This window comes from Aulonocara sp. 'chitande type north' Nkhata Bay, linkage group LG19, assembly GCF_057382095.1.
Source record: "Aulonocara sp. 'chitande type north' Nkhata Bay isolate Kocher_YH1m ecotype deep benthic linkage group LG19, A_spYH_male_GT1.1, whole genome shotgun sequence".
Lineage (NCBI taxonomy): Eukaryota > Metazoa > Chordata > Actinopteri > Cichliformes > Cichlidae > Aulonocara > Aulonocara sp. 'chitande type north' Nkhata Bay.
This window is the reverse complement of record NC_141362.1, coordinates 20,388,874-20,415,297: the sequence shown is the minus strand read 5'-3', so window position 1 is coordinate 20,415,297 and position 26,424 is coordinate 20,388,874. Positions and strand designations below refer to the sequence as shown.

The window sequence follows — 26,424 nt, the reverse complement described above, 5'->3', positions numbered from 1 at the left end:
TTTGAGCAGAGGCACCATGTTGGCAACATCTGTTTGCCAGTCTTAAAAACATAAAAACTGGCCATCCGAGCCGAGTCCGCGACCAATACAAGATTTTTAAGGCTGATAACAACACTAACATTTTATGATTTTAAAAATCAAACTGACCAGTAGTTTGGTTTTTTTTTTCTTTCAGATGGAAGAAACATAAACAGCTTCCCTAAAATATATTTGTGTGTACTTGGGTGGGGAGGACAATGTAATGCAGCTTAAAAATAACCTTGTTTTATTGCCACAGTAACTCGTGGATTACTCAACTGGCTCCAAGCGTGTGTTGCTGACAGGGAAGTTGCAAAGTCCCCTCAGCTGGGCAAAGTATACAAGATCAACATTCATAGCATGATTAAAAGTGTTTCTCCCATCTCTTCTTTACTCTTTAAATTTTCATTTCTCTGCTGTTATAAATGCTGATACTGATACAGTGGGGCAAAAAAGTATTTAGTCAGCCACCGATTGTGCAAGTTCCCCCACCTAAAATGATGACAGAGGTCAGTAATTTGCACCAGAGGTACACTTCAACTGTGAGAGACAGAATGTGGAAAAAAAAATCCATGAATTCACATGGTAGGATTTGTAAAGAATTTATTCGTAAATTAGGGTGGAAAATAAGTATTTGGTCACCTCAAACAAGGAAAATCTCTGGCTCTCACAGACCTGTAACGTCTTCTGTAAGAAGCTTTTCTGTCCCCCACTCGTTACCTGTATGAATGGCACCTGTTTGAACTCATCATCTGTATAAAAGACACCTGTCCACAGCCTCAAACAGTCAGACTCCAAACTCCGCCATGGCCAAGACCAAAGAGCTTTCGAAGGACACCAGGAAAAGTATTGTAGACCTGCACCAGACTGGGAAGAGTGAATCTACAATAGGCAAGCAGCTTGGTGTGAAAAAATCAACTGTGGGAGCGATCATCAGAAAATGGAAGACATACAAGACCACTGATAATCTCCCTCGATCTGGGGATCCACGCAAGATCTCATCCCGTGGGGTCAAAATGATCATGAGAACGGTGAGCAAAGATCCCAGAACCACACGGGGGGACCTGGTGAATGACCTGCAGAGAGCTGGGACCAAAGTAACAAAGGTCACCATCAGTAACACACTACAACGGCAGGGAATCAAATCCCGCAGTGCCAGACGTGTTCCGCTGCTGAAGCCAGTGCATGTCCAGGCCCGTCTGAAGTTTGCCAGAGAGCACATGGATGATACAGCAGAGGATTGGGAGAATGTCATGTGGTCAGATGAAACCAAAGTAGAACTTTTTGGTATGAACTCAACTCGTCGTGTTTGGAGGACGAAGAATACTGAGTTGCATCCCAAGAACACCATACCTACTGTGAAGCATGGGGGTGGAAACATCATGCTATGGGGCTGTTTTTCTGCCAAGGGGACAGGACGACTGATCCGTGTTAAGGACAGAATGAATGGGGCCATGTATCGTGAGATTTTGAGCCAAAACCTCCTTCCATCAGTGAGAACTTTGAAGATGAAACGAGGCTGGGTCTTCCAACATGACAATGATCCAAAACACACCGCCCGGGCAACAAAGGAGTGGCTCCGTAAGAAGCATTTGAAAGTCCTGGAGTGGCCTAGCCAGACCTCAACCCCATAGAAAATCTGTGGCGGGAGTTGAAAGTCCGTGTTGCTCGGCGACGGCCCCAAAACATCACTGCTCTCGAGAAGATCTGCATGGAGGAATGGGCCAAAATACCAGCTACTGTGTGTGCAAACCTGGTAAAGACCTATAGTAAACGTTTGACCTCTGTTATTGCCAACAAAGGTTATGTTACAAAGTATTGAGTTGTATTTTTCTTATTGACCAAATACTTATTTTCCACCCTAATTTACGAATAAATTCTTTACCAATCCTACCATGTGGATTCATGGATTTTTTTTTTTTTTTTTTTCACATTCTGTCTCTCACAGTTGAAGTGTACCTCTGGTGCAAATTACTGACCTCTGTCATCATTTTAGGTGGGGGAACTTGCACAATCGGTGGCTGACTAAATACTTTTTTGCCCCACTGTATATGAGCAAATAGCTCATTTCAACCGATATATATCGGCTCCCCTGGTACATCAACTGGGCCCTAGCAGAGTGTAAAAAAGTAGTTAGTTAGTTTTCCTAAAAAAAATTAGACGACATATCAGAATTTTGGATTTGTAAACCACAAATATCGGTATTGGTATCAGTCTTAAAAGTCCTATATCAAACAGCTGTAGTGGAGTGTTTCTTCTGTACATCTATAACAGCAGGCAGATGTAGTTTGTAAAAACAAATCGACTGAGACTGCCAAAGCCACTCTACCTGATGGCAGATGCTTCCCCCATGGGGGAAGCATCTGCTTCAATTCTGTAAGATCAGATCAGCTGCTTCAATTCTGTAGATCTGAGCCGTACATTAAATACTCACATGAACCTGTACTTTGAATTCTGTATGAGCTGTATAAAATGCAGCTATGCATAAGAGTTTTGAATGAATAATTAGATTAGATGACTCTTTATTGTCTAATCAAATTATATAGAAATGAATAGAAATGTGACATGAGAAGGTGTCTTTGACTGTTCCTGCATAACTTAGTTTCGGACTAGTTGACAAGTTATGCTCCGGTCATTTGATGTTTCCAAGATAGATGTTCTTTTGTAATATAGTTAATTTTTTTTTATATTTCATTTATCCACCATCATACATACAAGCTAAGAAGAGGTCGTTATACTAACAAGAGGTATCAACGCTGGGCCAAAGTTCAGCACATGGTTAAAGTTTGTAATCCAGCCAGGGTGTAAATATCACTCAGCAGCCAGAGCTGAAGCAGGTAGCATCAACAGATAAATCTACTCTACCCGGCTTAAATCACAAGAGCACCTCTGACCAAAAAGCTGTAGATTTTTCTTGTTTGCACAAATTAATCCAGATTCACATTAATTGTGTTCACAGCTCCAACAAAATGAGGAAGAGGAGGGGGAGAAACACAATTAGGTTGAATTACAATTGGATGGAAGGCGAGGACAAGGAGAAGGAAGCTTAGGATGAGGAGGAAGAGAAGCAGCAGGAGCATCTTTAGGGCTCCCTATGATGAGGTTTGTTTCATTAATATGGTCCTCTCACAAAGAAAGATGACTTGTTTTAGTTCACCTACTTCCTGTATTAAATAGTGATGTGCAAAATGTTGTGAAAAACCATGGAGCAGGTACGTATAGTGCATCTGCAGGTAAATGAACATCAAATCTCTAAGACAGACTGAAATCTGTATATTTATCACCCTTATGATAAAACCCATGTCAGCCATTGGTTTATGGACTTTGTATTTTGAAGCCTCAACATTTGCTTTCTTGCTGTTGCTATGTTGGGACCATATTAGGATGAGGGATCAGAATCTGGAGTCATGCACACTATTGTTTCATTTAGTGTGTATTCATAAGATTCGTACAGCAGATCCAAGTTGTGCCTTGAAAACAGGAAAGTCGTCTGCATAGAGGAGAACTGTAATAGCAGGCTTTTACAAAGTGAGGCTTTGTGCATTCGTTTTACTTCTGTCACCCTGTTTTGATGCAGATTTCACTTGAAATCAGGCAAGAACTGGATTTATTTTTTATAATGTGTTCTTGTGAATTAATTGTGTATCGCATATGTTTGATTTGACTTTCTGCAAGACAACAGTCGTCCACTGGCCAAAAAAGTTTTCCAAATACCTCCACGTGATCTAGCCTGAATTTAGAAAAGAATAGCACAAAAAATCTGCACCTCCTGCTTCAGATGAAATTTGTGTTTCTGTGTTCAGAGGCAGCGGTGAGAGGGGAGACCTCGGCTCATCCAGCTGGAGAGCCTGACCAGGACGAGTCGAACATTAACTCAGCTCTTCCAGGGCACCCTGCAGACTCGGCTGTTGGCAACAACGAGGGATGACGTGAACGCCAAACAGGAGTCCATCACAGGTCAACTGCAGGTATGCGAGTCAGACCTTCTGAGGAGGGTTTCACTTCTCTCTCTTCTTTATAATTGACTCTTTTCTCTCTCTTTCAGCTCCTTGTCTCAGAGTGGGAGGGGTTTGAAGCACAAAGGGAGGAACTTGTCGTTTGGTTGGCTGATATGGATGTCTGCCTGAGTGAGGTTGACCAGCTGACAGGAAACACCAGTGAAAAACTGAAACAACTGCAGGTGTGGGCTTGTTTTGATATGACATATATTTGATATGATACATACGTCAGAGACATTATCCTAAACTGAACTAACAAAGGACCATGAGTACAACATGAAACGTACATTACATAGCGTAAGGCTGAAGTTCATTGATAATTTTAATCATAAACTTGTTGAAATATTTTTACTGAACATGCAAACATCTGCTGATGAAAATGTGTTGATTTATTGGTCTGTTATGAAGCTATTGCTATTTCTAATGTGTTTTATCACTTTCTGATGTTTTATTAATTAAACAATACATGTATTATTTGTTGTGTTATCTGTAGCTATAGTATTTATATATATTTATTTATAGTATAGCAAATATATTTAATTATTACTGTTTAAAACACTAATATGTGACATGTATTAGTAGTGATGTTGTGCTGAGGGTTAAAATGCCTTTTTGTCTTTTGGTAACTACAAAATGACAATAAACCATTAATATATGTCTATGCTGTGCTCGTATTTATTTTACCCTACTCAAATTCAATTTATGATGCATTTTATTTTGAAAGATTTAAAATGGTTTTTTTTAAAGAACCACTCAAAAAAGGTTCTTTAAAATGGTTCTTTTAAAGAACCATTTGAAAGACCTTTTTAAAAATGGTTCTTTAAAAAAACCATTTTAAAGCCCCAAAGAACCATTTCTTGATGGTTCTTTGGGGCACCTTTAAAGGTTCTTCAATGAACCACTGAAAGAAATGGTTCTTCAAAGAACCATTGTTTGAAAGGTTCTTTGTGGCACCAAAAAAGGTTCTTCTATGGCATCAGTCTAAAGAACCACTTTTGGTTCCAGTTGGCACCTTTATTTTTCTGAGTGCAGGAGGACATTACATCCTGCCACAACAACAAAAAACTGTGCTGATCCTGTGATTCATATAAATTATTAAGGCAGCATTTAAGAGCTGTCTGGCTTCTAATTCTGAGCTCATTCAGATGATGCCTCTATGAGAATACTGTACATCTGCTCTCATGCATATCAAGTTTTTCGCCTCCAGGTAAACTCAGCAAACTGTATTTGTGTTCCTCCTACTGTCTGAGCGTCACGTTTTCTGTGAGTCACAGTTTCCCTGGCTCCATTCATGCAGATGTTATTTTCTGTGACTTACAGTAGCAGCTCATGTCCATAGAGAGAGACAGAGAGAGGGCGGAGAGGAAGATGTAGAATCAGTGAGTCATTGTTCCTGCGAAGGCGACTGCAGGAAGCCTCTGTCGCCAGGATACCACCATGATCTGGGATAGCCCTTCGTGGGTCCAGTAAATTAATGGTTTCCACACATCTCTTTTTTTCCCCCCACATATCCTCCAGAGTCCTTTTGTTTCTGAACTCAAGAATCCCTGATATCACCGTCTGTCCTGATATTATAAACATCTAGATTTGTTTTGTTTTACTATAAAATCTTTGAAAAATGTTGTCATGCAGTTTAATTGCTGATGATTACATTGTTAACGTCTCCACATCCAGTTCAGTAAATGCAAGAATTCCAGCTGGAAGTGTATAGCAAACGGCTATGCTCAGTACACATTAACAAACAGGACTGAACGGTATTCAGTTTTACAAATAATTTTGAAATCAGAGGACGTCAGAGGTGAGAGGTACAACAGTGAGTGTCTATAGTCATCTGTAAAACACGGTGGAGGTGCTGTCACGGTTTGGGTCTGCATTTCAGCCAGTGGTGTTGGAGATCGGGTCAAGATTTAATTATAAACACAGAATAGTGTGAACACTGTGCAGTACCATCTGGAAAGCATCTGATTGACAGCAGCTTCATTTCACTATTACAATTATCCCAAGCACACTGGCAATGCATTCAAAGCATACCTAGATAGAAAAACACACAATGGAAGAGCTTTGAATGTGCTTTAGGAAGCCTGCAGAACTATTCCTGAAGACTACTTCAAGAAATTACTAGACAACTGTCTAAGAGAGCTCAGGATGGGTTGAAGAATAAAGGTTTTTACTGAAGTTCTAATAAAAAAACAATGCAGCACATCAAATATTTGCCTTATATACTCTATTTCCATCTACGGTAGTATCTACTTCCCCTTTTCCTAGAGAAATAAGAGACTTTTGCACTGAATTGCATTTGAGCTAATTATTAAAACAAAACAAACAAACAATTACGCGATTTTAACTTGACGTTTTTGAAGGGCATCTGTGATTTTTATAAAAACTGTTTTATTGATTTAAGTATTTATCTCTTAAGCCCTTTGTCAGGTACAAAGAAGGTCTTTACCTGACTGAAAATCATGATTCAATATTCTGTACACATCCACAAGTGCCTTTCTTGCTAGCTGCACATGCGCATTATCACCTTTGATGTCTTGGCACTTAACCTAGCCTAGCTTTTGGGGTCACAAGCAGACAACTTAGGGCCCCAGTGGTGGCATGGATCCTGGACAGCGTCGAATAAAAGCTGTATATTTATTTGCAATTTTTGTATTCCTAAGTAATTAGTGTCATAATTAACTTTTTCGAATAACTCTGGTGACTGAGCTTGATTCCAAAAACTAACGGAGCCTCTCTGACGCCACTCCACCCCTTACAAATGAAGCCGAATGGTTTAGCCCACCCATTAACGAAAGGAAAGAAGGAGAGAAGGAGGAAAACTGAGGAAAAGAAAAAGGTAAGCAGAGCACTCCCCAAAGTTGACATGAGTTGGTAGAGACAGTGAGAAACAGGTGAAACTTTAGCAGTAAGCTTTAATGTGCTGTTTCAGACTGATGAAACGGACATTAAAATACCACAATGACACGTCTTATTAATTAAAATAAAAATAGGTGGACGCTTACGGCACTTATGCTGCTTTTGCTAGTTCTAATGAAACACCATGATCCAGCATTATAGTGAAGTAAACAACTCAAATAAGCTTTTAAAGATGAAGTGGATCCAAGCGCCAAAATTTTAATGTTTGTCCCTCTTAGCAACTGGAATTTTCACAGTTTTCCAACTAGGCCATCATTTTCCATCTCGGGAAACAAGCGTTTTACTGCAGAAATTCAACCGCTGGATCCTTCTCGTAGAGTTTTTTCCTCTCATAAATTAAAAACTTCTTCTTTATTTCAAGTCAGTGAAGTTTATGTATTCAATGCATGAAGTCTCCTTTACCCTTGGCTCAGCTTTCTCATGCTTGCATACTCTATAATTAATTTTTAATATTATTATTGTTATTATTAAAAGACTAAGATATATATATATATATATATATATATATATATATATATATATATATATATGTATGTATGTATGTATGTATGTATATATATATATATATATATATATATGTGTATATATATGTGTATATATATGTATATATATATATATATATATATATGTATGTATGTATGTATGTATATATATATATATATATATATATATATATATATATATATATATATATATTAAATAAAACCATTTACCATCACACCAGCAGGCACTTTAGAATTATCCGTTAACCTAGCGAGTATATCTTTGGACAGTTTCAAACATAGCGCTGAGCAGGTTCTATTGGCTAACTTGTGTAAATAATCTAACAACCCTCTCGCAGTTTTAGCTGTATTAACCTAAGTACCTCCGCAACAGAAGCCCAGAACTGAAAGATTGAAATAACAAAAACATAAGGAACTACAATTCATCCATGCGTCTTTCTCCACTTATCAAATTCTGGGCTGTGGGAGGAGGATGGAGTCTGTCCCAGCTGTCACGGGTTAAGAGGAAGGGTACATCCTGGACAGGTTTGGAAATTTATCACAGAGCCAACACACAGACTAGCACTCTTGCTCAGTTTGGAATTACTAATAAACCTAACCGTCTGCATGTCTATGGACTGTGGGAGGAAGCTTGAGTATCCAGTAAACATGCAAAGTCCCCACAGAAAGGCCCCAGATTGCATTCAAACACAGAACCTCCATGCCGTGAGGCACCACTGCTAACCATTGCATCACTGTGTAGCCCCACCATCATCTTAAGTCATCTGCTGTACTGTTGAGCTTTATTTATTGTGGGCCCGGTGGTTTTCAAGCATTGTGCCGTGAGATAAATAAGCTGTTCTGAGGAAGTCGATGTGTTTCAGGCTGATGAAATGGTACTTCAGAATAACGCAACGACACTGCTGCTTAATTTAAATGGGGATAGATTTTATTTTATTTTTTTAGCTTTTGCTAGTTCTAAACACCCACGGGCAGCACACTAAGATACACGTGTTACTTTATCTGTCTAATTTTTGTGTTTGAGATCATAAACTTAATTTAATGTAATGCATTTTTACTGCACAAGATTATCAAGATAATTACAATAGTTACAGTTATTATGGTGTGCCTTGACCTCTATATCTTGACCCCAAAGCCTTGAAAATAGTGTTAATAGTTTTTCAGACCGATCAAAAGACTCTTCAGAGATGTGCATCACCAAAGGAAGGGGGCCACAGACACTGTTTATTATAGGGCCCAGAGTTCTGTGCTACTCCCCTGGTACTATTATTCATGTCTATATTCATATTAAGCTTTAATTGATGCTAGAAACCTTTTTTTTTGTTATTAGAATTAGGCAAAGCCCAAAATGAATAAACTGTATGCTGAAAGCAGTTCTGTGTTGTGTCATGGGATAGTGAAGCAGCAGCCACCCACAGTGTTTTAACAATCATAGACACTCTGGTTTATGAGATGAGGTGTGAAAGGTTTCAAGCAACCAGTGGCTGAAAATGTAACAACAATATGTGTGATTATGTCCTCTTAAAAATAGTGTGAGTCTGACACAATATTGAAAAGCAGGAAACTGGTCATGTCCTCGTTGTCCGACCACGCTACCATCATATGTGCTTTCGCTTACCTTCTTTTAAGACAAACAGCGTTTTAAAATAAAAATAATATTCTGTTCTATAGTTTAAATAGTGAGCCACGAGTATAACTTGTGAAAATTTGGCACTTTTAATGCACCGCACATTGTACAGTCATTGATGTTTGGAATAAAAGTATTGATGAGACTGTTTCATTACACTAAGATAATTAGATTCATAGTATGAACAGTGTGTGCATCTTATTCTGCCCTCTTTGAAACAGTACTCCCTCATTAAGACTCATAATGGCTGTTGTTTGACTCTTTTTGCCATTAATTAGATAAACGCTGCATGCCCTCTGTCTCACTGCATTTGTAGGAAGTCAGATGTTTGATTTCTGTCTCCAATAATATAAAACACATTCAGTAGACATTAGTGCAGTGTGTACTCTTATCAGAAGTTTCACTCTGTGTCTAAGATAAGAGCAGTTTTAACTATGGATGCTTGGAATATGGATCAGACGCCTGGGTATTTTAATCGTGTGTTTGAAACGGTGTGGTAAAAAGAGAGAACACATCCTCTTTCAGTTAGGTTTTACATATCAGGAGTAATGGAGAATTCATCTTGTCCATACTAGATTATTAATTTTGGGTAAACACAACGTCAGATGCTGCACAAGGTGCTCGGGTCCTGCAGCATCAGTCTTTTTCTAATTGCACTGTGAGCAGATTTAACATAGCTGAACTGAAGCTACAAACACTGGAAGTGATTCACAGTGCCATGGTGAAGAAAAGGAAGCGGCCAGGACCCGAAATAAACTTTTTCTCCTCTTTCTCATTTGCAACTGAAGTAAAAGTAAAAGAGAAGAATAAACTTGATTGACTTATGAGTTGGTATTAAATATGTTAGAGGGTGACCTTAGCACCCAGAGCCTTGAATGTCCACAAGCAACCAGATCTCAGCATCAAAGCAATCTGCAATGAACGAGCCACTTCCAGAGGCTTATAGATTTAGCTTTTTGGAATTTTTCGGACCATTTTCTGACCTTGTGGGCAATTTGCTGGTATTCCCACTCTTGGATGTACAAAATTCCTGTTTTTATAGAGGTTTTCATAGTTACTGATGATCAGTTTATCACAAGCAATTGATTTGCAGCACCTGGTTGCTAAGTACCCTGTTAAGTCCTGTGGAAGCAGGGTGTACTTAGTTTTTCACATATTGTTCACATACATATATATTACCTAATATAATGAATATTCTGGACAATTGACTGTCAAAACCACATATTTAATATATCTCCTCTTTTCCCTTTTATAGAACTTTGTAAGAATTATTTTTCTGAGATGGTTAAATTTTCCACTTATCTAGTAGCAACTTCAGATGCGCTGTATATCATATACCACCGACTGGTTTCAAGCTAAATGTGTCAGGCACCTCCCTCCACCACTGGAGAAGAGATAACTCCAGAGATTTGTTTATTTGTAATCAGATTGCTGTTTTTCATTATTATCGGCTCTGGGGATCATCTCCTTTTGGTGTCAGTGCAGCTGTTTAGGTTAATAGGCTGCTTTATTAAGTGCTGTTAATCCATTTCCAAGAGGACACGGACAGATGTGGTGACTAAAGACTTTTCTGCTGCAATTAATAGTGATGTTCGTGCATCAGGGCAGAGCTTAAATTCAGCTGGTTTTTCAGGAATTGGAAAGCACCACCTTTGATACTGATTGGCCTGCCTTTGTTTGAATGGGTTATATTTTTCTTAATCTTTTGGTCATCAGCATTCATTCACCCCACTCGCCCAAAATTTGTGTAGTAAGACAATAGTTTGAACTGTTCTATTTTTGTGTGCGTGAGAGGGGTAGGTTATCATGCAGGCAGGGGAGGGGCCTGGATTTCATCTCTGATTTGCGACCATCTGCCTCCTCCAGGCAGCTGCTGGCCCGATCCAAGCATAACCGCCCCGCCTGTCCTTTCCCAATGCCCCACGGGATTTATGGAGAGGTCACCACTGCTGCTGGAGAGACACTGCCACCTAATACTCTCAGACAATCAGCAGCAATGATCACCTACACATGCATGCTTACTGATGGGGAGAACAGATGTATGGAAATATTAGAGAGGATACAAATGAGGCTCTGCAAGCATTATTAGGATCAGTGAACGAAGCCTTTGCTCTGTTTTAAAATTTAAAAATGATGCATCAACGTGGTCAGAAAAGAGCTCCACCTAATTCAACAAGACAAAAGGAAGGAGAGAGAGGGGGGTTGACAAGCGACTGAGAATGGATTTCCCCCTCTGTGTTGCCATGGTGACGGCAGTGGATGGTGGATGAATGATTTCCTGTACAGCTGTGTATCTCGGAGGGGAGAGTGCGGGAAAGAGGTGGAGCTCGCTGAGGAAGGCTTCCATGTTTCCCCTTAATTTGTGCATCAATGATTTTGTGGTGATTTGTGTTTTCAGCCCAATGTTGCATATTTTAACGCAAAAGAAAACACAGTTACGGTTCCTCCTACTTCAAAGATTTCACGTCTTGTAGCCTTGCTTGCTTCTTGGGGGCTTCTGCTGATATTGATTTTGAGATCTGGTGACTGTGAGGCCGTTGAGTACAGTGAAATCACCGTCATGTTTGAGTAACCAGTTTGAGATGATGTGAGTCTTGTGATGGAAGCAGTGTAAACATATGAATATCGCAGCTGAAATGGAGAATTACAATTCTGTTGTCCAATTTTGTTTAATCTGTGACCTGTAGCATCAGTTTAGTGACAGGAGTAGCATCCAGTGTGCTCTTGTAGCCCATCTGTTCCACACTTTGAGATGTTGTGTATTCAGAGATGCTCTTCTACATACCTTGATGATGACAAGTTGTTAATTGAGGCTACTCCATTCGATTAGCCCAGGGCAAGTCTAGCCATTCTCCTGTGACCTCAGGCATCAAAGTATTTTCACCCAGAGAGCTTCTGCTCGCTGGATTTTTTCTTTCTCTGTGAACTGGAGAGATGGTTGTGTGGGAAAATCCCAATAGATCAGCAGTTTCTGTGATTGTCTGATAGATATTTACAGAAGGGTAGCTTAGAATTAAACGCTGATTGTCAGCTGATCTGCTTATTTCGTTGCTATTAATACTGACTGCAATTCATAGTATAAATTATTGGGATAACCATTTTCTGTGAAATGAAATGTATTTTTAATAAAACATGTAAGATAAAAATACGAACAGTATCAAATCAGATTTCTGGGGTTGCCAACTCTGGGAAAAGAAACTGAAATTCAGACAGATTAAGAAAATGGACATCACTCCGCCTGATGTAGTCAATCACTATGTCACCTAGATTTATGAGGTACAAGTGAGGATGACAGGTAACTAAGGTCAGCTGAAGCTCTGATGTTAATGGTTTTGTTAATATTAAGTTGTTATAGTGTCTTTTTATGTTCAGATAGCACACTTTAAAATAACGCTTATGTATGGTTATACAAAAAAAAGTAGGCGTGAAGCCAAATTTGAGGCCAGAGGACAAAAGGAACAGAGCTGTTTACTTATCATGAAATACTGCCACCCTCAGGCCAAAGGGAGACTTGCATTCCAGTGAGTGTAAACCACCAGAGGGCAGCATGAACTAAGGGAACATTTTGTACACCACCTTCCACATGTAAAGTTTTATACTTAAAGAGTTTTTAGAGATTTTAGCTTCCAGCTGGCAATACTCAAAAAAATGAAATGACTTGACAACATATAATTGGTAGATAAATGTACCTATTTATTGGCTATTGAGGGCATTAGTACCAAGAAGGCACGGACCAGACTTCATTATAACAAATCTTTTTTTTTTCTTCTTTTTTTTTGAACAACAAGGTGACAAAAAACATTTTTACCTGCAGGGCGATCCTTTCACAGAAAGGATTATGGGCACAGACATACAGACTCTTACAAAGTGTAAGTATGACCATATAGCAGAGCCAAAGAAGTAAGACAGGAAGACTTTAAGGACATGGGTTATGAATGTATGGCTATGTACCTTAACACATGCTGTTTTAATATAAGAAACATTGCTGTCCATCAAAATAGACATTTTCAGTTAATGAGTAATTATATAAACAGTTAAAGAAAACAAAGTATGAAATATAGAAGTTGATTTAATTACACAGCTTTATTAAATCCATGTATTTGTTATGTATTGCATAAAAATTCTCATTGATGCTGTCTGATAGACTGTGTTAAAATACCGTTTTTAAGCGCAGGACACTTAAAACCATGATAAATAAGTTTTAAACTCTCAGCTAACGGTTCTTACACTGCACGTGTCACAGGTTGGCACAAAAAGTCGCTGGAGTATCACCACATTAACACCTCGCTTTTGTTTGCTGACTGCAACAACAACAACAACAACAACAAAAAGAAGAAAGAGGGCAGGTGGGGTTAAACTGAGGGGTTTGATTTAGCCAACCCTACAACTTTAAATCTTAAAATGGTAATGAACACTTCCTACACCCTCATGCTGAATGAATGTGAGCTGGCAGGTGGATGGACTGCCAGGATAGTTGTTCTTTGTGTCTTTTAGATAAGCTAAGCTGTAGCTTTATAGCAAAATGATCCTACATCCTTATAAAGCAGTGTTTTTAAAATTCATGAGCCTCAATATCTAAAACTGAACATTTCCACCATTTCTCCTAATCTCATGATTTAAAAAAAAAAGAAGGCTGTTGATCAAAACCAATAACTGACCTCCTCCTGCTCTTATTCATGCTGCTCAGTGGGGCAAAGAAAAACTGAAAAATTAACCCAATAAAATAGTTTGGAAACATCGGTTCAGGGAAAGAGTCTCCATTTCTGGTGAAAAGATGTCATCTCCACAACCAACTGCCTTACAAACCGCAGTGGAAACTGTGCCACTTCTAGAGTATTGAAATCTTGAGTAACGGTCACATCTCTTGAATCAAACCGACAATAAAACCTGTCTTTCTTGTTCAGAGCCACATGTCCTTAATACTGTCACCTACACTGGCTTGTAATACTGAATGACTTTAACCTTACACAGATTAAGTGTGTAACATATACAGTTCATAAAAAATACAACATATAAATTGATTTTTAAGAGAAAAATGTAACAAATTCCAGTTTAAAACAATAGCTGAAACAAAAGGATTAGAAGAGTCAAAGGAGAATGTATATGTATGCGTCAAAGTGTGGTTTGTTTTGGCTGACAGCCAGCCCGGCTCCATTTTGAGGCTAGATTACAGGGAAACTTTTGTGGCCGCAATCGCAGAGCGAGTCAGAACACGTAGGAACTCGCTCGACCTCATTCCTCCTGGGAAACTCGGCTGAATTTGACAGGACACAAAACATTGTGAAATCGTGATATTTTTAACATTTAATTGCCAAAAAACTAGCTCTATGTTTATGTGTGTGCGTGCGCAATTTTTAAAAAGTAAAGCAGAGCTTGAGTTCTGATGGCTTGGATCTAAGGGTGAAGGTGTGTGATTGTCAAGGCGCGAGACTGACACCTGCATAGTGTGATAAAGGCACGTCGGGTTTGTGTTCAAATGATTAAAAAGTCCAGTCTGTGAGGAGGGGGGGGTGTTGGCACACTCCACTTCCAGTTGAGGTAAAATGAAGTGGTGGAGAAGAAGAAGAAGAGAGGAGGAAGGAGGCATGGCCACTCTCACACAGAGGATCGTAGGTCCATGTTCCCTCCCTGCATGACTGAAATATAATGTTCCACCAAACTGGATGTAGAGACAGATGTGGTTTCAGTTTATTTCCATCTTGTCTTTGGTTTGTAGCTCAGCATGATTTCTGTCCTTTGTGTCCTCCACTGAAGATCTTTGAAAAGCTTGTCAGGTGCATTAATCTGTCTGCTGTAGACCTACATGCACAAGTCTTTTGATGACTTTGTAAAGAAGCGGATCAGTTTGGAGAAGACTGAATTAAATAAAATCTTTTTTTTTTTTTTTTTTTTAAAGATGACACAATCCCTTTTGTTTCTTTTGACCTGGGGGTGCAGTTTTTTAGTTCTTTTGAGCCCAGTGTTTGTTCTTAAAGTCTGATTTTCTGACAGAAACCTCAATGTCTATTGATTTATTATGTGTTATGTGAAACGTCTCGAGTGGTGCTTAAAAGGGGCAGCTTACTTGTTGCCAGTTTACTCATCGCTACTATTTGCTGCCAAGAATAGAAACCAGCTCTGCAGCGCTCCTCTCATCTCGTTCCCTGAGGCCTGAAACATCTCCACGTCTGACGTGGAGGAGCGAAAAGGGCACCCTGCGGTTGCCTACTTTGTGCTTCTGTCACACGACAAACTCGGGAACCTCTTCGCTGGTCAGGTCCAGAGAGAAGTACTTGTTGGTTCTCTTGATGGGAAACGGGTGCTGCTCGCCAAGCATGCCGGCACGCTGATCGGCAAGGCCTTGATAGCCGCCGCCTCCGCCGCTGCTGTCACTCAGCTCTTGAGCGCAACCGAATGTGTAGCTGTGGGCGGTGTCCTGGCAGAGCTCCGCCCACTGCAGGCAGTCCTTCTGATAGAGGCGGATGTCGTCTAGTGATTGGCTGTGGCGGTCAGTCGAAGACTGAGGCTTCCTGCAGGCCGACGTCTGCATGGAAAACAAGTCAAATTTATGAATAAAAACGTAGAAAATCAAACACAGATAAGTTATGAAGTTTGTCCAGGTGTTTCTTTATAGTCACTCTAAACCCTCTGCTTTACTTCCTTATGACTTGTATGTGCAGTGGTTTTCTAGAAAAAATAAGAAATAAAAACAAAAAAACAGCCTCTCAGGACATCCACAGATAGAAAAGGCTTTAACTACCTGTGGCAAAGACTCGATGCTCTGTCCTCTCATTTTGACGACAGTCTCAGAGGAGCTGGATGTGGAGGAGCTAACATCTTTTACAATCAATCCTGCAAAAACACAAACTTTTGAGATGCATTTTGCTACCGCCTCCTTAAAAACAGACAGGTGGCATTCATTGAATTAACTCATTCCACTTTGGGGCTAATTCCCCTGACTGCAGAGAAACTGTACCTGAATATCCATTGGTCTGATCAGGTGACATCGTCAGCATGTCCTCGGTAATGTGAATGCACATCTCCTGATCCAGGGCCATTTCATGAAGCTCCTCATAGTCTTTGGGGTCATCCACCAGCATCTCAATTTCTGCAGAGTAAAATGTTTCTGAATTATTATCTGAGATAAACAAGTCTTCTCACTTTCTCTGGAGCAGCACTACTGGAGTATGACCATTGCTTTTTTTTGTAATATCAAGTCCCAGAAATCTAGCAAGCCATCAGCATGTTACCTCTGATCAGGCAGGTCTTACAGCATTTTATTTTGAAAACTGAAGAGAAATCTTTTCCTGTGGTTTCTTATATAAAAAAGCAAAAACTTTATGAAATGAATCTACCCCTAAATTGTTGAAGGGAAATCTTACCTGGACTCTAAACGCACAAAAAAATAAATGTGAATACTCATACCTTCATCATCTAGGTTGCGTTCCTTGCCGCTGCTCTCGATGCCAGAGGTGTGCGAGCTCCCGTGACTGGTTGTGGACGAGCTGCAGGTGCGCAGGGGTCTGTGCGGAGCTTGGCCGGGGGCCCTGAAGCTGTCCGCCTCAATGCCAGAGGTGTGCGAGCTGCCGTGGCTGGTAGTGGAGTGGCGAGACAGACGCTTGTGATGAGACGTGCTGCCTGCGCTGCTGCCACTAGCGCGGGAACGCTTGTCCAGATGATCCATGTCTAGCTCAAGAGCATCGCTAATGTATGACTCCCGGTACTGCTTCTTCTCTGAAGTGGGGAAAGAAAGAAAGAAAAAACAGGTAGTTTTTAATATCTAAACCAAACAGACTTCTGTTCAAAATGCTGTATCCATCTCAAAACACAGATTTACGTACTGCAGGCAACCAAAAAACAGGAAGCATCAGCTCTCTTTTGTTTATATTTCTGAAGAAGTGATCAAAGGGTGTTTAATGTTGACAGAATAAGTGGCGCCAAATACCTTCGTTCTCCTCCAGTCGACGGACTTGTTTGAGAACCGGCTGCAGGTTCATGTAGAGCCGGTGGCTGTTGCTAAGCAGCTGCAGGAGGTGGCGAGACCGCATAGGACATCCTGTGTAGTAGATGAGTTTACGAGCCGAGGGTAGACCGTCAGGAAGGATTTCAAACTTCTTCCCCTGAGAGTGAGGAGCGAGGGGGAAAAAGAAAACACATGAATGTTGATTACAGGACTCGGTGATTTACAGCAGTTAACAAAACACGATTATGAAATTGGAATGTGAAATTGTGATTAAGTGCCAGGGAGGCCTGAAGGCGAGCATTAGCCAAAGAACAAAGTCTGTTCCTGAAAACTATTTTGTAGCTGAACACAAAGCTGCAATCACTTCATGAATCTGTTCTTCATTTCCCAAACCAGAAACTGAAACTGTGCATTTCTCAGCAGTTTGGTTGTTTTTCCAGTCAGAGGACATATTAGCTGGATGCTCGGAAAAACTAAAATGGTGGGTTTGTGCTTTCTCCTGCGCCTTTTGGCAGAGGCTCGACACAATAACAGCTGTCTTTAGTGTCAGCAGGGTTGTTTTCAACACAGACCTATAAACATTTCTGCAAGTGTTTAGCCTCTGACCTCGAGAAAATGCAAATAGCTATGCTTTCGGACTACGGGACAGAGCATTACTTTATTTAGACAAATACTTTTAGAGAAAGCTGCTGAACTGAAGTATGTTTAGTGGTTATTGTCTTTCGAGAAATAAGCTCATATAAAATGAACTGAGTTCTTTACCGGTGGCTTTCCTACAAAAGATTTCTGTGAATAAGATTTCCTCTTTAAATCTGTGGGAGAGGAGAGAAAGTCTGGGTGGGAAAGTGCGAGAGAAATTTGCTGCCATCCTTCAAACTGAGTATTTATCTTTAACCTCAAAATGCTACTCTGCAGATCCAAGAAACCACCACTAAAACAGTGAAGTCGTACTGGGCAGCAGCCAGGTGTGAACGAGGCGAACTCGGTGAGTCCAAGGAGGAGGCAGCTGATGCTGAGCATTAAATCTCTTCTCTGTGAACTCTTAATTGTTCTTCCCAGGCAATGCTTTTATCTTAAACCTTTGAACCATCCACTGTTTTGTTTGGTTCGAGCTCCTTTTATTTATAGGCAGAGGGGAGAATAATGGATAACAACCGCATACTGCGTACAAAAGATTTTATGTGGCTGTCACATCAGCTGTTGGTTTTGCGAGGTTCAGGTGTGAAGTCTTGAATGGAGTATTTTAGCTGTCCGTATGTGACAATGAAGAGTACACGCTCTTGAGCCCGTTTTCCATTACTACATAACCGGATCAGCTTGATGACACTTCGGCTTGACTCATTTTCCATTGCAATCGAGTACCACCTAAATGTGCGAAGGGTCATTATAGCAATGCAGCCAAGCGTTTCGAACACTACAACAAAGGTGGACGTCGAGGCGATGGTATACCTGCAGCTCGGTCTGTGGCCTTTGGTCAGACTCCGGGACTATGGCATTGTTTCTGTGTAACCATTTCCTTTGTTGCTGGGTTTCAAAAATAGCTGTTTTGATTTTCGTGAAGGTGACTTATCGAACAACGTCACTGACTAGTCATTTGGTGGCATGAAGTCTGTTGATGTTACTTGGATTGCTTGGAACCCCAGTCGAGTAGGTACTAAAAATTTACCTGGTACCAGGTACAATCGCCTAATGGAAAACTCTAAAAATCATCTCGAGCTGTTCCAAGCCAACCCGAGTAGGTATTAATGGAAAATGGCTATTAGGGTAGTAATGTCACACGGTAGGCCAACCCTAAACCACACACTAATTCTTTCTTCCTTTTTCATTCTAATGAAGCCATATTTTAGAAAAGTAACATCACCCTTTATAATAAGACTTAAAACTAGAGATTGAGACCATTAGCTCATCAGAAAAGAGTTTATTGAGGCAAAAGAGCAGGTTTGTATTCCCATAGACATCTATACAAACACCCTGCAAATATATCGGCCAGTATCAGTACTGACAGCTGAAAAATGATAATTAGTAAAAAGAAAAGAGGAGATGGGAGACACGCTCTTCAAACATGCTTTGAGTGTTGATGCTGCATCGTTTGTTCAACAGGCATTTATCTTTAAGTTGAACTCTGTGCAGCAGGTCTATGGATGATTAATATGAAGAGGGATGTGTGGGATATGTTTGGTTTTGATTATGGCATCAGTATTTATGACTCTGTGAGGGGTGCTTCTTCTTTCTTTTTTTTTCTTTAGTAGAATAATATCTCAGTCAGGTTTTAAGTAGGCAAAAATAATCCAACACCCAGCAGCAGGTATAGTGGATGAACAGCTTGTGTGACGGTAACTCTATTCAAGAACAAACACACACAGCAAAGAGCAGACTGGTGTCGAGTGGCAGGCTGTTAAGAGGTTTTCAGAAGCCACAGCTTTTCCTGATCTGTGCACTGTACATGATCGGGTCATCTAAAGCTGCTGGACAACTTTCTGAATCGTTACATGAAAAAAGACCTCCCGAGCAGGCCACACACATCGAAATCTCCCAGCAACACCAACAACTCCTCATACAGACCAGCATCAACCAGAGCAGTAGCGAAGCAAAAGCTGGCCTGAGATCCAAGAGCACAGGACATAAAGGCAATTACTTAATTTCAGCTTTCAAGGGGAGGAGATGAAATGCTCACTGGCTCAAGAAAAATCTAAATGCAACTTATTCCCTCAGAAAAACCCAGAATTCCACCCTGTTGCATTAGTGAACCAAGAGCATACTCTACCCTTCCTGCGTTAAACTTTTATACAAAAAAGGGGGAGTTTTAGCAATTCCAAAAGCCAAATACTGAATCGGAAATCCCCCTAAAATCATCACAACATCTGGTGCTTATTGACCCATGCGCCCCTTTGCTTGCATCCTTCTCTGGCTTGCCTGTAGCTGCAGCGGGTGATGGCAGCAATGCAGGATGCCGTGACTTGCGGGTGGGGTAGAGGAGAAAGCCTGTTATTCAGAAAAAGGGTGGGACAGGGCCTACAGAGGCCTTTTGGGTCTCAGTCAAACCACAGCCACGCCATGGCTTGTTCACTGTCACGACGGTGTAGATGGCAGATGCAAGAAAACCACCCAAAAAAACAAGACTGTGGAAAACAGGAAGTCTCCACCGTGAACTGTGCAGCAGATACGACGGCTGCTTACTCCGAAATTAGACCAAACTAAAACCCAGTCTGAGACCAAGACCTTCAACTTTCTGGGACAAAGAAACCACATTTCTCAGAGACCTTACAGCCTGTAAAGTCTGCCTCAACACAACAAAACAGCCAAATTTAGAGTCACAAGGAGCCCATTTTTGTGTAACAGCTGTGATGAGCAATAAAGACCTCTTGGGATTGTGATTAATAACAGGCTGGCAGAAAACATGAAGCTGTCAAGAGTGAAACAGATAAACAGTAAGCTTCTCTGCTCTCCTGTGATAACAGAAACCCTATGGAAGTAAATTGCTGCAGCGCTCAGCTTAACAGCAAGCTGAGTCAGAGCAGAGATGAGGAGATTTAACAGGATTTCCTTTACAGAGCACAGGGACCACAGTGATAACTGATCAAAATGGATGAATCGAGGGGCATGTATATCATGAAACAGAAAATCCTGCTGCTCATTAGATGAAAAAAGGCCTGTAGTTTACAGTATGTGGCTCTGCATGTGTACGTGTGCAAGGAAAGTCTCTTTAAATCCCTGATTAGTTCCAGAGGACTAAGATAAAAAAGCCGCAAAGAGGAAAAAATCTTCACGTAAAAATTTCTGTGACCCTAAGCAGGAGCTGGGCTTTCACGTACATCGCCATAAGCAAGGGAATGTTTGCGTTTCATCATCACTGAAATGATTTTTCTTTTTAAATCCAAAAAGGTAAATTGCAGGACCTGTGAAGAACATTTCTCTGGGCTACGTGTTTTGATGAGATATCTGACTCACCACAAATACCAGTTTTCCCACATTGGTCCAAGGGAAGTCGTACAACAGCTGCCTCACAGACCCGACATTCTGCAACACAGAAACACAAATGCATGGATGTCGACTTATTACAAATCAAAGTAAACAAAGAATGTATATTGTATATTCACTGACCATTTGGTGAGTGGCTGCTGGCTATTGCCAGGTAAAACTGGTTGTAAACAGGGTGCTGCACCAAAAAATGTTTGCTTTGGTCACTAACGATTGCATAATTTCACTGCCACTTTAACTGATATAAGAGTCTTCAAAGCAAAGTTTGCATCTTCAATGCAAGATTCTTTCAACCACAGCAATCTGTTTGCAACCAAAGCAATCACACAGAGGTGATTGGTGCAGGGCAAGCAACTTCCAGCAACCACTTGTCAACCAGTCAGGGAATAAACCTTTTTTCCTTGCTGCCTCTGGTTGCCAGATGGTCACCAAGTGGTTTCCAGGTGCGATTCATGATGATAGCATACATGAGTCATATTAAGTTAATGTAAAGCATGAAACCTTATGAAAGGCACTGAAGGCAAAACCACCTGAAATCTGAAAAGAAATTACACTAATAAAGTTCAATATTTTTGGATTACTTGGTTTCATAAATTAAACAAAATAAAAAAATATTTATTATTTCTGGATATGATTTTGTCTGGTTATGTTATTTTGTGTTAAAGCCTAACTGTATGTATACAAGAATACAAAAAAAGTAGCTATGTTGATTTCTAATTAAGGAACAATACCTGGAATATTTGAATACCACGTAAAGTCAGGCCCAATGTAAGAGATGCTTCGACTTCTTTCTTGTCCTGTTGAAAATATTAAGTTACACGATAAGAGGGGGAAATTAAGGAGAAAAGGCTGAAATCAAACCAGCAGTCCATGCATATAATCTTTGCCTAGCCATGACATAGCAATATAACATACAACATATCACTATCTTGGTCAGAAACTAGATTGATTAGAGGCATTTTTCACCTTATAGAGTCTGTAGTAGTGGACTGTGACATCATCAAGCTGGGCGCACTCCTTGATATACTTGAGGTGTGCCTCTGAAGCCGTGAGAGCAAACTGGTCTTTGTGCATGTTTGGGATATGCCTCAGAATGTACTCACGGCCACGCTTGGCTATCACCTGAGTAAGGAGAGGGAGAGAGGGGGATAGTCGTCAGGCTTGGCTGCCCTGAAGTTGTGCTGAGTTATTACAACCGACTGGCGGCTTAGGTTGATGAGGGTGATGAAGCTGCCTGCCGCAGGGCAAACAGATGTCAACCTAAAGAGACTGAGAGAGAGCCAGAGGCAGCAACCGGAAACACACGCGCTAAGCTTTGTGAGCCCCTTTTTGAAGATTTAGTAAGCTTTCTAAGCACCTAAATCTGGGCAAGATTTACAGAGGGGAGCGTACGCTGTTCATTTCCAACAATTTCCTGTCACTGCTGGCTCCGAGTAGTGATAAGGAGGTAGGAGGCTAATGACGGGAAGTGGGGGCAATCAGATGGGTGTGGCTGCCATATTCAGAGGGATGGTAGTAGTGGTTGGGGAGGCAGTGATGCCAGAATAGACACGTCTTACGTGCTTCGAAAGATTTTGTTTTTTTAAAAAGTGCGTGTGCTACTTTCTGGCACAAAAATAAACCGAAGTGTTCCAGTTCTCATTATTTTCCATGCTAGGCTATGGAGCTGTTGCTAAGTGTTTGGTCAGCATGACTAATGAAAGGTGCTAAAACATATTCTACACCCTGCAGGCCAGGAACACTGCTTGACAGCCTAAAATCTCATTTTAACATAATGCCCACTGTACCTGTAGCTTCTCAGCTAGTGATACAGCAGTTTGTGTTCTTCTTTCAGTCTTATTTCCGGCAGGCTATCCACATCTGACAGCTTGTTTCCAACTTCTAACATCACTTCTAAGATTTTTATGCATATGCCAAAGCTTTCCACCAGATGGCAATTAAATTAGGATGTTGCCAGTCAAAACACATAACTCCTCACATAACATAGTATCACCTAATGCATAAGAAATATGGTCTTAGAACCACAGAAGTCAAACAAAAGCTAAAACATTCATATGTAATGAAAGTAATATTTTAAAATAATCAAATGATATCCATTTAAGTAAGAGAGACTATACTTCAACTTCTGTATGTGATACTAAGGCAACTAACTATCAGTGATAAATTCAGAACAGCCTGTGAGTGTGCAGGATAATAGTCATTTATCTTAAATCATAACTTAGGTTTGACATACAGTACGTTCCAAATGCAGTACATGTTAGACAGACTCACCCATGGGGGGAAGTACGCTTCAGGTTCAAAGTATTTCCCAAAGTGCTTGTTTCGTTTGAAATTGCCGAGGTCAGCCTGCAGGGCGAAGGCTGCCAAGAGGAAGTAGGCCTCCTCCCTTTGGATACACTGAGAGAGAAGCACCTGTTTCCTAAGGTGCCAGTAGTAGTAGTACCTGGCCACCCGATCGCTGCAGGGCAGAAAGAGCAGATTCAGCCAGCTTTAAGGATAACTGGGGCTAAACGGAATGATCTTTGTGAGTCTATACAAATATCCTCATTATTCACACATATTACTTGACTCAGCATGCAAATAAACAAGCAAGAGGCTTTACTGACCTGATCAATCGTCCATTCTCAACATAATACTGAGCTCTGAAGTGAATGATCATTGGAGGCCCAAACTGATCAATGCCCTGCAAAAGCCACATGTGGAAAAATGTGTTTATATACTACAACCAGCATCACTGACCGATTATAATCAATCTACAAAAATGAACTGGATCAACTCTATAGTAAAGGAGCAACAGGTAATTACTTAAGTAATTACTAAGTTTTTGTAATACTTGGAAGTGAGAAGGGAAGCTCATTACCACGTCTCATGCCCAGATGTTGACCAACTTGGCATTAACACTGGCATTAAACAGCTAGCCTGGCTAGTTTGACAACCTAACACAGCAACTCCCTGAAGTCTAATCGTTAGACTGAGGTTTCCAGGTGTGGTACCATCTTGGATGTACAGACACTATTGCCAGTGCACACAGCTGCATCTGGTGTTACAGCCAGAGATTCTGCACAAATCTCCAGGTGCATGCAGTACTGTGCAAATGTTTTAAGCACTTTATATGTTTAGAGCAATACCACCGACAGGCATGTGATCCAAATTCATTCTGAAACATGACAACTGTCAAGAAAAGCCAGTAGACTGATAAAGAACTCCTCTATCTTCAGCCTCGAACAAGGAGTCTTACAGCAGACTGATCCCAACAGCCCTGAACTTAACATCACAGTTACTCTGCAATGAACAGGGCAAAGACATTAATACTGTCTAAATCCAGAGAAGGACTTTGGTGAGCCAATTTTACACATGAGCTCTAGATAATGTAAGGGGAATTGGGATATAATCCTGATACCGTGCAGAGTTGCTCTTTCACATATGGAGGAGATAAAAGGAAACTCTTTGCATCAGATGCTTTGTATCTACTGAAAATAATCCATTTGATTTTGGTTAAGGATTTCCCCACCTGTGAATTTTCCAGGCATCTACCCTGTTAACCTCTCTATTCACAGGCTTGGTCAGACAATTACAAGATAAAGTCAATCTAAGGCTCTGTTCACACTGCAGGCGAAAGCGCATCAAATCAGATTTATTTATTTATTTATTTTTTTACCCTATGCGACCCATATCTGATCATGCTATGACAGTGTGAACGGCACAAATCCGATATTTACAAATCCGACCTGGGTCACTTTCGTATGTGGTCCTGAATCCGATACATATCCGATGTTTTTGAAAGCGACTGCTGTTTGAACGGTCATGTCGCATTAAATCCGTCTTTTACGCCACTGACACAAGACAGACGCCAATTATCAGCGCCCGAGAAGACATCGCGAACGCTTCCTGGCCATCCAGTGTAGATGTCAGTGAAACTGTTGGGAAGACAACGTTGGAGAAACGAGAACATTTTATTTGTACTGTATAATCTGCAGATGCTGACAGAAATCTGCAGCTATCCTTTGAAGCACTGCTCCTCTAAAACAGCAATAAGGATAATTATTGGGTTATTTACATTATTATGTAAAAATAACAAAATGACTTAAAGCAAAAATTGGGAAAAGTAAAGTCCGAAGTCTTTATATTAAGGGCCATCAGTCAAACAATATGGTTTGCTCTGGGTCTAAACAGAGCGCGTTGTGTGTGACGTCTTCTTTTGCGCATGCAGGCCGCTTTGAGGGTTCACACTAGAGCGCGTTTGCTGTCGCATTTTATTTGTAGTGTGAACAAGCAGACAAAAAAATCGGATTTGATCAAAAAATCGGAATTGAGCATCAAGACCAGCAGTGTGAACATAGCCTAATGTCCATACCTACAGATTTGAACTTGTATGTTAGGCATATAGCTCCTCTGGATCCAAAAAAGGTCAGGGCTTTGAGCAGAACTGTATGCAAATATGACCACGGTTTTTAGAAGGTAAGCAAGTAGATGGTAAATTATACCCATCTGACAAGGAATTTTAATTGTATAAATCATGTAAGTCCAGGTAGAATACTCTTGGTAAATCCTTTTTGATTTACATCTTACTGTCTTCTTCCAATTTCTACTAAAATTTGGGAGCCCAGCAAAACTTTTCTTACCTTGCTTGCTTCTCTCTTCCATTCTTTGGGACAGTACTTGGACAATTTCTGATCCAGCTCCATATAGATGTGCTCATTATCTGCAATGGGAGAGAAACTGCTTTAGCCCAGGAACTCACTGTCTGTGTCATCGGTGTGTGCACACCTGGATACATACATATATGCCTTTGTGTGTGTTGCTCAGAAAAATCACCACTGAATGAGCCCAGTTCAAAGACTGCCTCAGAGCAGTCACATTAGACAGCCTCTGAGCTTCCCTTTGTACTCTGAGCCTCCCTCTCATTCTCTTTAAATCACGCTGTCATGTCTTAATCTTTTCCTAAAGTGACACCCTTCATAAGCTGCAGCCTGCTGATCTGACAACTCTGGGCTTCTATACAATTAAAACCAGCTGAAAAGCTAAAAGCCACATAAAGAGCAGGAGCAGAGCCTCTATGACAGGATGCCAGCACCTATTTTTATCAACATTATAAATATACCTGGAACTTGAGTGTTCGTTTACATGACTTGCACTTATAAAGTCAGCACATTAAGCAGCAGCACATTATTATAATCACCAGAATACAAAGATCCATTAAAATTCTTTATTTCCACACTGTTAGATTTCAAACATTTTCCAAGAAAATGCTGGTTTTACTTGGTGACAATTTGAGATCTCCACAGCTAAGACTTCTGCCGCCATTCTATTGCTATTGAGCCAATTTATGTTTGGTTTGTGGCACTTGAAGAATCCAAAAAATATATCTGAAATACCCAAAGGCAATATCTGTTTCCAGAAACAATATTCCTATTACCAAGGATAATCTGCAGATGTATTTTT

General features: G+C 40.5%; 1 protein-coding gene and 2 long non-coding RNA genes across 4 annotated transcripts in view; 2 read left to right on the top strand and 1 right to left on the bottom strand.

The window, feature by feature from the left end:
* The first annotated feature begins 2,545 nt into the window (after positions 1–2,545).
* LOC147306892 (uncharacterized) lies at positions 2,546–4,670 on the top strand. Of its 2 annotated transcripts, XR_015126430.1 has the most exons (4): positions 2,546–2,855; positions 2,978–3,120; positions 3,822–3,986; positions 4,064–4,670. It is a non-coding gene; the product is annotated as an uncharacterized LOC147306892 (long non-coding RNA). The 2 variants fall into 2 exon arrangements; XR_015126429.1 differs by having other exon boundaries at positions 2,549–3,120.
* Positions 4,671–6,640: 1,970 nt separating this feature from the next.
* Positions 6,641–26,424, top strand: part of LOC147306889 (uncharacterized) — a 107,065-nt gene continuing 87,281 nt past the window's right edge. Inside the window, exon 1 of the long non-coding RNA XR_015126371.1 lies at positions 6,641–6,852. This is a non-coding gene — a long non-coding RNA (uncharacterized LOC147306889). The remainder of the gene's footprint in view (positions 6,853–26,424) is intronic.
* frmd6 (FERM domain containing 6) overlaps positions 12,253–26,424 on the bottom strand; it is a 31,606-nt gene continuing 17,434 nt past the window's right edge. Inside the window, exons 4-14 of the mRNA XM_086274138.1 lie at positions 25,605–25,684; positions 23,589–23,665; positions 23,254–23,440; positions 21,949–22,104; positions 21,714–21,779; positions 20,953–21,021; positions 16,987–17,161; positions 16,467–16,775; positions 16,018–16,149; positions 15,802–15,893; positions 12,253–15,585 (exon numbers count right to left, since the gene is read on the bottom strand). Coding sequence (XP_086130264.1) covers positions 15,283–15,585; positions 15,802–15,893; positions 16,018–16,149; positions 16,467–16,775; positions 16,987–17,161; positions 20,953–21,021; positions 21,714–21,779; positions 21,949–22,104; positions 23,254–23,440; positions 23,589–23,665; positions 25,605–25,684 — 1,646 coding nt within the window. The 3' untranslated portion in view covers positions 12,253–15,282. The remainder of the gene's footprint in view (positions 15,586–15,801; positions 15,894–16,017; positions 16,150–16,466; positions 16,776–16,986; positions 17,162–20,952; positions 21,022–21,713; positions 21,780–21,948; positions 22,105–23,253; positions 23,441–23,588; positions 23,666–25,604; positions 25,685–26,424) is intronic.